At 36.1% G+C, this 11,661-nt stretch overlaps 1 protein-coding gene across 2 annotated transcripts in view; it reads right to left on the reverse strand.

Moving 5' to 3' along the window:
- Positions 1 to 3,400: 3,400 nt before the first annotated feature.
- The window catches only part of prelid2.L (PRELI domain containing 2 L homeolog), a 48,942-nt gene continuing 40,681 nt past the window's right edge, over positions 3,401 to 11,661 (reverse strand). Inside the window, 2 exon segments of one of the 2 annotated variants that reach the window (NM_001091262.1) lie at positions 3,401 to 3,941; positions 9,183 to 9,288. In NM_001091262.1, coding sequence (NP_001084731.1) covers positions 3,885 to 3,941; positions 9,183 to 9,288 — 163 coding nt within the window. In that variant the 3' untranslated portion in view covers positions 3,401 to 3,884. 2 annotated transcript variants of the gene reach the window in all.

Below are 11,661 nucleotides of genomic sequence, written 5' to 3' on the forward strand. Positions count from 1 at the left end.
ATTTATATGCAAACTTTTCTTGGAATGGATTATCTAACTTAATCCATAGTCTAACTCCTGTTCAAATTAATAGGTTGGGATTGTAGGTCACAATAGTTGAGGAATGAAAGTTTCCCACCTTCTGCCCTGTATGCTCTTTGAAGTCCACAGATCCAAGTTGTCTGTTGCAGATACATCGCTCTGTGACATACAACAAATAATTGCATGTACGGAGCAGACAGCAGCTGGGGAAGCAAAGAGGGGGCTCTGGCAATAATTGTTTGCTTTCTGACAGCATTAGCCAAATAGAAATAGCTGCAGAAGCTTTTCAAACTTTCGAACAGAGTCACCTCCGACATGACACTACTTCACAACTGTCATAACAAAGCCGCAGCGTAATCAGTGTAATTTATATGTTGCTTCCAATGATTACAGAGGAGACGATTGTTATTACAATTTGGAATGACCTTGAAGAAAATGCAGGCCAGACAGCCAAAGGGAAGCCATTATACCTAACTACAAGCCATTTTGGGCAATAAGACATAGCAGCCCATAATAACGTTTGCATTGATTGCAGCGCATAATATTGCGTTGATTGATATGATGTTCCTGGTTGTTGTGTGAAAAATGTACTGTTGGTTTCACATTGGTATATTTATATTTGTCTCATTACAAGATTCATCTAAGCTCTCAGATTACCCTGCAGGGTTTAGTAATTATCTATGTCCTTGTGCAGTGACATCTATCTGTATGGCCATATTTAAAACGGATTTTTAAAAAGTTGCAAAGCCAGCACTTTTGAAACAATTTTGCCGTCACCAACACTGGAATTCATAAAAATTAGAAATTAATTGAATGTGAAGGATACATTATGGTTTTGGGCTGTATTATTCAGTTTTATACGAATTGTTTAATCAATCTAATTCAGATCAATCAACTAAGAAAGAGCCTTCGTTTGATCAATATTGATCAAAATAACTGTATGAAAATCATTTCTCACAGCCTCCTATGATATTTAATATCTCAGACCAGGGGTTCTCTTGGGGGGGGGGGATAGCTAAGATACAAGTTTCTCACCAACCCCATGAATGTTGCTGGTTTTAAACCAGGTGCTTATTTTTGAATGCCTGGCTTGCAGGCAAGTTTTTGGTTGCATAAAAAAAACTGCCAACAAAGGCTCCTGTAGGCTGCCAGTTCACATAGGGGCTACCAAATATCACTGCCTCTATTTGGCATCCCCAATGACTTTCTTCATGCTTGTGTTGCTCCCCAAGTTGGGGATCCATAGCTCAGACAATTAAAGGCTAGTGCGGACACATCCAAAGTGAAAAAGGAAAAACAGATTTTGATATCTTACAGGGGAGTGGATTGATCCTACTGATGTCGAAAACATTTAAATGTACAAACTATGAAAACCTTTAATACAAAACTTCTTCAAGTAAAAGTTGTAGAGGTCCTATAGAAGTCAATGGGAGCTGCGCTGATCCTATTGGACGGTTTTAAATAAATTTGCACTTTTAGGAATTGTCTGAAAAACTAAGATTTTTAAAGGTTTACAAGGTATTTGTATTTTTTAGCACATTATTTTCAGTTCGTACTTTTTTTAAATACATTTCATGGCATTCGTAGATTTACAGTTTGTTTAGTTGCAGCTTCAAAAACCTCTAAAATCCAATCTTTGATAAATACAGTAGGTCTCCAATTGTCAGTATTCAGTACAGCTCAGCACCAGTACTATGAGATGTGAGTGAACCAGCAACAGTTAAAACACACACATACAACAAGTACCCAATAACTAGGTGCAGATTATAGGAAAAGTAATGTACTGGGAAAATCCTAGGTTTTCCAGCTGTTTGAATACTATGACGTTTATTCATTTTCCCCAACAGTCAGAAAAATGTTTTAATGCACTGATCCATTTATCAAAACAGATTATCTTGTCAGATTGTGTTTGACTACTTTGACCACTGGAACAATATTTAGGTCTAACTCTCCTCTGAATCATTAATTCCAGATGCAAGTTGCAAAAGGGAAATTCACAACTAGAAGAACTCTTATCCACCTTGGCACAATTCCTTTCATCATTGAAAATCCCTTCATAAACCTGAAACATTAATTTTTTTTTTTACCAAGTGGTAACTATCATTACTGCATGGTAAAAAATAGCAATTATTGGTAAAATTCCACCTCTGTTTTTGAAACAATACTTCAAACCTACTTCACATTTGTAGTTTAATTTGTAGATCTGTTTACCTGTTCATCGGGTCTTTGAGGAACATAGCAATAATTATTTTTACTCCTAAGTCATTGGGTTGTAAGAAAAAGACAGTCATGGGGTTGACCCAGCATCTAGTTGAATATGGCCCCCAGCTGGGACAACATTACTTTATGCCTCACTATAACAAAGTCAGATGGTATGAGAACAGGTTTGATGAATATGTTCCCCCCCAGATGAATAGAAGTACATACAAACTTGTACCATATAGCAACATCCACTACACAACCCAGAGTAGGAGACAAAATAGTACAGTATGTACTTTTTGCCTATGCCATAGAAAGTCTCTTTTCCTATAATTTTTAAATCAACCTTTTTCACGGACGGACGGAAGCAGAACCTGCTCCTCTTTTTCTTCATTTTTGGCAATATGCTGCTTGCTACATTGCCAACAGTTAGATGTTTTAAAAGAGCTGAATGAAACAGGCAATTGATTTCCAACTATCGTTTCAGTCTGGAATCATTATGAAAGTTATAGGTCACATTCACCTAAGAGGGAGGAGGTGGCAGGTTACTGATAATTGCCATTATCACTTGCACCGGATGATGAAATCTCAAATGACATCTAGGGGCCCATTTACTTAGCTCGAGTGAAGGAATAGAATAAATAAAACTTTGAATTTCAAATGTTTCTTTTGGCTACTTCAACCTTCGAATCGAACGATTTGAACTACAAATCATTAGACTATTCGATAGTCAAAGTACTGTCTCTTTAAAAAAAAAAACGTTGACCCCCCTAGTTCGCCACCTAAAACCTACCGAAGTCAATGTTAGCCTATGTGGAAGGTCCCCATAGGCTTAGCAATCTTTTTTGGGTCGAAGAAAAATCTTTCGATTGATGGATTAGAATCCTTCGAATCGAACGATTTTTCGTTCGATAGAGCGAATTGGGGTAAATCCTTCGACTTCGATATTCGAAGTCGAAGGATTTCGATTCGGCAGTCAAAGATCGAGGGTTAATTAACTCTCGATATTCCACCATAAGTAAATTTGCCCCCTAAATTATGAGACCACAAGACAAAGAGGACTTCCCAAAAACGGGGAATATATGTAGGTGTGCATAAACAAAATCACTATATCACAGATTGCTCAAAGGCCACCTATTTAGAGACCTGGCATGTGTTATATATCTATACAATTTTTTTATTTTTTCTATTTAAAGCACCCTATTTAATTTTTGGAAATTCATGTATTCATCATACTGGTTTATGAGTTGGTACAAACTTATAAAATATATACATGTAACCAGTTAGCCCTCTTTCAAGAAATAGGATGTATAAGTGGTCAGGCTGGAAAATGACTTGTCTTTTTTTTTGCCTGAATTCCTTGGAGTCTCAGAAAGCAGCCCGGCATTGTTCGGATTAATGAGATAGTTCATCACAAGATGAGGATGAAGTGCGCATTTCAGACTTGATTATATTCGCATTGCACTCTCCAGCTCTTATTTGTGATCCTGTATAATGGAATAGCTTAAAAGTTAAAGGTGAGAAAGCCAATTTAGCAAACTAACTGGCTGATTCGTTTCCTGAGTACTGCATGGTGAAAAAGAAGAAGAACCTTGCAAAAAAATTTTCAAGAAAGCCTTGTCTTCAGTTTATATATAATGTGTCCCAGTCAAAGCAGTTCATGGTCAGGAGAAAGGGCAGCCACATCTTTCACGGAGAATGGTTTCCATGATTGAAATGCTCTGTGAAAACAGAAGATAAACATGCAAATTGGCAAATGTTTGACCTCCTTTCAAGCAAGACAGCTGCAATGAGAACAGCTACAAGTGCATATGTAGAAGAGTGGAAAAACCGGGAGAAATATTTTCATGCAGAAAAGCTTTCTGATAGGCAGTGAGCCACTTTAACTTAGATAAGGGTGTTTTTTCTTCCACCTAAATACATCAACATAACAATATTATTTACAGAAAATAATACAGGACTATACAGCCAAATTTTCAGATCTACTTCTAAAATTAAATTATTAGGCTAATAACAGCTCAGTTTCAGACAGTGACTTAGAGACAGTCTTTCACCTTTTCCTCCTCCTTTCCTGCTGTAATATATTTAGGAAGATTCTTGATGCTGTTTGTAGAATATTCATCTTGTTTTTTCCAGTACTTGATGAGTTTGACATTAACGTCACAATATCCACAAAAACCATGTTAAATCTTTAACTCTGGCTTTTCATTTTTTAAGATACATATTTGCAGATCAAACTGGCAAATCAGTCATTCGTTTCTACAACGATTTAAATAGGAGCAATTGTACAGCGTCATAATCTTAATAATATCCACATTAAAAAGCCAAAATTAAGGCTAAGTTTGAATCTAAAACATTTAGATTTACTAGCTCAATAAAGTGTAAGAACTATTTGAACCACATTCAGTATTTATGATTTTTTTATATTCCCCCAAATATGTAGTACATGTATATATAATCACCCCAGGTCATGGGATAACTCAAACAGAACGGATATAAGATAAGTGGTCGATTAAGGAATGTTCCATGCACATATCATTATGTGAAAGACATTTTAAACAAGTAATTGCATAAATGTCTAGAAACTAAAGGAATCACTTGTCTGAGTTGATATCAGTTATTTCTATCCAGTTTATGTAAAAATATTTTCCAGAACATCCTGTTTTTACTCATTGACCACTGCTCCGATTCCTGGAGACATCTTTTAACTTTTACATAAATTGACACCCATCTAATACATTTTTTTTTAAAAAAATTTAAAATAACATACTACAGGTACCTACAAATAGTGTCGAATTTTCAAAAGGTGCCAATGTTATGTATAAAGGCACACAGCACATATTTCCTGATGTTACTAGCAGTTGGACGTGGGAATGTTTTTATGTGACTTTTATTTTCTTTATTTAGTGTTTGTACAATCCCTAATGCATATGCAATGATGGTATCTATTTGCTCTGCAGCAAAAGTATGTTTGTAGAAGAGTACCAGAAATAGCCACAATAAAAGTATTTAAATATACATTAGGGACACATATACAGAAATAACAGAGGATGGTGTCCCTTTAATACGTTTATGGGTCTTCGTATCCAGGGGTATTTGGATACAGAAAATGGTCTCCATACCATTTTATGTAAGGTCCTAGGTGTCTTGGGTTTTTATATTTGTTTTAATTTACCGTTATATACTTGGTTTAAGGAACTGAAGCGAATATATAAAGATATTTTCAAATATAAAACATATCAAGTCCTTCCAACTCTATGCAAGGTATTGTTTGTGACTAATCAAATTGGTGTTTATTTATTTTCTAGCAAAAAGAACTGAATAAATCTATATAACAAGAGCAGCACTAGTAGGAATAAGAGCAACACTAACTAGCTAATTAAAACATATTTCATAAATTCTATTCTTAGTCCTTTTCATACTCAAGGTCTTGCCATTTAAAACCTACAATACTTGCACATGCTATGTCACTGACATTTTCAGTACACATATATACTACTTGCTGGAATGCGGAATGTTCCATTGCATTATGTACCTATTTCTGGCATGTGCACAAAGGGAATAACGCAACTCAACTAATATCAACTTTGGATAATGTCCCCACTCTCTTCTTATGTTGTTGCTTTTGAAACCATGCTTCACTAATCTAAATGTCCCTGCTGTAACAACTTAGACCCCATTTAGATTGTAAGTGGGTTTTGTGCATTTATTCAGCAGCTGATTTCAAAGCTACAAAGCTGATTTGGTCATTTGGTAATACAAGCCCAGCTTGTGATTAATTATAATGTGTGAGGTTGGTGGAAATTTGTGGCTTACCATTGAACGAATGGTAAGGACAGAACAGTTTCTATATATAACTAGAATGCATGAAGCATATTCAGGATATTTGGGATTTAGCATGGTTAGAAGGTGTAGGATAAAGAACTGTAGAGGGCAGAGAAACCATTTCGGCTAGGATGAGAAGGGCAAGAAAGAAGCCAAAAAGTCCTTCACGTTGCAAGACTTGCAATATCTCATGCTACACACATAGCACTGCTTTAAAGCCAGAAATGAGAGGGAATCATGGGTGAAAATGAAACCAACCAAGGTCAAAACAGGATGTCTGCAAGTATGTGGCTCCAAATTATTAGGTTGTGTCTGGGCTATTAAACCAGTGGTTCTGGATGCATAGTTGGCCATAGAAACATTAAGGATCAAATTGCATGTCTCTGCCTAGGATTCCTTAAGTGAGACTTAAAGCTTCTCATTTTTGGTTTTAAGGTGGTGCCATCTGTGTAGCATGAGACAGGTGAATACGTTCTTATTTCAGAAGGCTTTTCACTGTCTTATATTGTGCAGGGCTCTTTGGTTTCTTTGAGCCTTTGTCATTCTAAATGAAATGGTTTCTCGGCTTTCCAAGTTTTACCCCCTCAAAAGTATCTTCCAATGTCTTGCACTGATGAAACCTAACAAGGTTGAAGCTGGTTGTCTTCAAGTTTGGATATATGTCTTTGAATTATTAGGCAGTGGCTGTACTACCAAACCAGAGACAGGGATATTAAGAGTGATTTGCATGTCTCTGACGATGGTTCCTTGAATGCACAGGATCAAAAAGTTTGGATATGCAGACCACAATGGAGAAAAGTTGTTATAAGTAGTTTGATTAAAACCATTGAACTAAATAAACTATGTTTATTTAGGTCAGGCATGTCCAAAGTCCGGCCCGGGGGCCAATTGCGGCCCTTTTTCAAATTTATAGCAGCCCATAGCTTCCGTCATGAAACCAGTACGTGTCTATTGCTAACACCTTCAGCACACAGGCAGCAGTATAGACGAAGTGGCAGATCATTTCACTAATGTGCCCAAATACTATTGCTATGGCTATGCAACTCCTTGTTTAAATGAGTTAAATAATGTTAATGGTTCAAAGAATGTCAGGCTGAATGGTCGGCCTCCGCACATTTTCACCTTTCTGGCCCTTGTTGTAAACAGTTTGGACACCCCTGATTTAGGTTAATAGTGCAAAGGACATTTTGACTTCTGTAGTTGTCTTCCAAAAGGTAGCATTGGTCAAAATGCCCATTGTGCCATTAATGTATATTGGAAAGTTGCTTAGAATTATATACTCTTTCATTAAGGAAAAAAGTAGGTTGAGTGGAGATCCCTTTAAAGCCTAATCTTTAACACTGTGGCCTTAAATTATATATATATATATATATATATATATAAAATATTTTATTTTTAATATATTTATTTTTTTATAAATTGAAAATAGCATTTTGTTCTTAGCTCATGTTGATAAAGCAGGCAAACTGCATTATAAAATATCTAGGTCGTTTTTTACTGCGGTATAAAATTAGATTTAGAACTAATGCCGTCTGTCCATTAAAATTCTCAACTTTTTAGAGTAAGTGCCTTTAGTGATTGACATCCTGTAGTGTAAATGAAGGAACATTTGCATGTCATTGTAACATGGTATAGAACCTTTAGCTCCAATCTCACTTTGTGCACTTTAGTCTCTCACTGTGTCATCTTTTACTTAATGAGATCTAATTGAAGATCATAATGTCATTGTGCATTGGTTTCCTTTCAATCTGTGGAATCAGGTATGTCTGTGTTAAAAAAAGAAAATATATTTATGAAAGTTCAGTGATTATGCACCTTTTACATTAACCCAACTGAATCATGAAGATAATTTCTTGAAGGTGGAGGACTTACCCTGACAGCCGAGATGATACAATTTATATACAAAACACCAGTATAGTGGCATTCCTAACATCTTGTTGCAAATGACCAGTTTTTGGAAACTGATGCTAATATATCATTAATCAGACCATACTGTATATGAAACAGCTCTGTTGGACATTATGGATTTTTTCTTTACTTTATGTGAAAAGCACAGAATTATATGCAAATGTGTCTGGCCAAGAATTGATATGTATCTGGCAAGTATTTGTCATCAGCCAGCTGCACTGTCCAGGTCCAATCAATCTCTGACCAGGCTGAATACTCCGGGTTTCACTTTCCGCTTTCTCAAAGGGCAAATGGCCCATGTTTTCAGGAAAAAAAAATGTGCATTAGGGTGGGCTATTATTGGTATTGTTTTAATACAATCTCTTGAATATTTTTATATATATACTGTAATTATAAAGTGCTGAGGTAAGAAGCAGATGTATTGTAAGCACTTGTATTGTACTCTAAAAGGTTTTTAGCAGCCTTATTTGGTGAACAACTCTTCAAACCTGTGTACCTCTTCACTTTATCTATTTTCAATTCCAAGGTACCTTGGGTTTGTGGGTTTTATAGGTTAAATAGTTTTCTCTCTCCAGTAATAGGGAAGGTAATTAACAAGACCACATCCCTTGGTGTCCTGTCATTTTCCATCTTTGTGGTATCCCTAGCTAGTAAAAACAAGAGCTAGCAATCTCTCTGGATATTTCCACCTTCTGAAATGTCCTTTTCCAAACTTTAATTCTAATGATGGGTCTGGCTAGGTACCACTACATCTAAATTCTGAGATATACTTAAAATTTCACATAACAATAGTGTGGTGATACTTTAAACTTTAGGTTATTGCACAAGTCTCTTCAGTTAGTTGAGTGTTTGCTCCTATTATATGAATATCCCTTTGTGGGAATCACTGTTACAAAAGTAATTACAAGTTGAATTAATTGTAATTGTAACCCACATTGTAATAATACCCTCACATATTGCGAAAGCCACTTTTCAGTTGGTCTCAATTTTAATTGAAGTATTAATTATATAAAAGGCAGATATTTGCTGACAGTTGGCATTAGTCACTTTAACAACCACAATTTATAAATTTCAGGGTAAAGTGGAATAATCTTTACAATGATTGTGAAGTTTGATAAGCAATTTGATTATTGCTACAAGCCTATTATAAATAGATAAAAGGGGAGGGTTATTTTACTATACAAAAATAAAGTTCTCTTGAAAAAAAAATTACATTTAGTGGGACTTACCTTTTTTACACCTTGATTAAGAAATGTTTGTGCAAAGGTTTCAAGGACACGATTAAGAAATCCAGCCCCAGTGATTGTTACTGTCCCTCTTTGGGTGAACTCGGTCCTGTAGGCAAAAATCATTTGGAAGGTTTAAAAATATTGATCTTATTAATACAAGCTGCAGAATAAAAATAATAAAACCATTGTAAAGATAAATACGAAAAATGTGAAAGCAATTTATTTTGTTACATTTATCTCAAACCAAAGAATTCTGGCACAATATACTCAGCATGCACCATCAATATTTGCTCCAAAATGATCAGCATATGTTACACCAACAAGAAACAGAAAGTAAGCAAAAGATAAGTCATATCACTAGATCCTGCAAAATCAAAGGCACAATATTTGCAAAATCATATAAGGTGCAAAATCATATAAGGAGCTCTCTAACATAAGTATGGCATATATATATATATATATATATATATATATATATATATATATATATATATATATATATATATATATATATATATATATATATATATATATATATATATATATTATGTGTGTATATATATATATATATATATATATATATATATATATATATATATATATATATATATATATATATATATATATATATCTACATACACACACATATATATATAAATTAGACTGCAGTTTGCAGTTGGTCTGTTTAGGCTATTTTTCTTTCTTCAGTACTGCTAGAGGAAAGAAGAGTATATTGATCACATATGGATTACTGTAGAATAAACTCAGCTAGGAAGAACCATTAGAATGAAGCAATCATTGAAAGAAGTCTATTAAGGAGACCCACCTACTGAATTATTGACTAGCAGAGTACATCAGTTCGTCCTAATTGTTTTGCAGAAAAGAGATTAATTAATGTGTCTTAGGTATAACATGAGCACTTTGCGGCTGCTGGTAATGTTAGATCAGTGTAGTCCAACTGTGACCCCCCCCCCCCTCATGGGGCCACCACATGAAAGTCTGCCTGCTGTGACTGCTTATCTTGTTTAAGCATTAAAAGGTATCAGTCCTTTATTAACTGGCCCCTGCGTTGTTTACCTCTCAAATTCAGATAATAAGGTCCTGCATTATTCACAGCTGTAATCCACCGGTATTATTGTTCACACCTGTGACACCTCTATTGTTCTAAAGCCCTGTACTGTTCACTTTTTATACCCAGAGTGAAAGTGCCCACATTGTTCACACAAACGGCTTCATACAGTCACAGTGTGCTGGTGCCCCTCCAGCACAGTATGAACTATTCATCTTAGAGTGGTCCTGATAGGTTTTCCGGTCTCCTGCTGTATTCTGACTGCTCTATGCTTCTTGTGTGTGTCATACTCTGCCTGCCCTATGCTCCGTGTGTACCATACTCCCTGTGTGTGCCATACTTCGCCTGCCCTATTCTCTGTGTGTGTGTGCCATACTCCAACTCCTGTGCTCCATGTGACCTGAGCCTTGGGGTTCTGGGGTTTGTTAGTATTTGGAAATTGTTGCTAGGGGCCTCTAAGACTCTTAACCATGTGTTGGGGGGGGGATGCTGTGTTATCCACAGTGGAGGAGGCATATGGATTTAATGGTATGTTTTAATATGACTTAAATTTTCACATGAGTGATATTCCTGCACTGAGAACCAACCGTTAGGTTTTTTGGTGTGCCATTAATGTGGACATGCTGTTTAAAAGTTCTTGTGGTAACATGGGTGTGGTTTAACATGGGTGTGGTTTAAAAACAGGGAGTGGACAACACTGGCTTCCATTATCGGTCCTCCATCAAGTAGGCCAGAAAAATTTCTGGCACTTTGTACCACAAAAGTTGGACAGCACTGTGTTAGATGATCTCTTAACATATACCTGGAAAAGTCCCGGTGGAGCCAGGTGTCAGTGGGCCCTCATGCTGCTAGACATGTGGCCTATTTAATGGACATTCCCTATTTCTATGAGAAAAAGTGGCTAAATAGATGAAATAATAGATTATAGTATGTAAAGAAAAGAGACTAGGAGAATAGAGGTTGAGTGCGGAGAACAATAATACTACCAAGAGTGGGCCCCTAGTCTCAGATTAGTCAAAGGGTTTTGGGTGGGCCCCTGGTGTTCCAGTCCGACACTGTCTCTTAAAGTCAGACACAGTCAAAAAAACTTAACGATGGACTCTCTAATTGAGAGTCGCCTATTCACAGCTACCAAAAGAGCAATTTCAGAATCCATTAGTTCAGAGCACATCTAAAACGCTTCAGCTGGCAAACACATGAGGACTTTCAGTTCGCCTGGGCAGTTGAGCTCTGCAAGCTGAAATTACTGGCACATTGATTTCTAGCTTTAAAGCGCATATGAATTCATTGCACAAATTGGTTTCAAACATCAGTACAAATAGTCTATGAATAACATGTACTTTCTAGCCAACTCGAAATTACCACAGCATTACTGAAGGAAATGCTCAGTAGGCGGGAATAAAGTGCTGC

This window comes from Xenopus laevis, chromosome 3L, assembly GCF_017654675.1.
Source record: "Xenopus laevis strain J_2021 chromosome 3L, Xenopus_laevis_v10.1, whole genome shotgun sequence".
Classification (NCBI taxonomy): Eukaryota; Metazoa; Chordata; class Amphibia; order Anura; family Pipidae; genus Xenopus; species Xenopus laevis.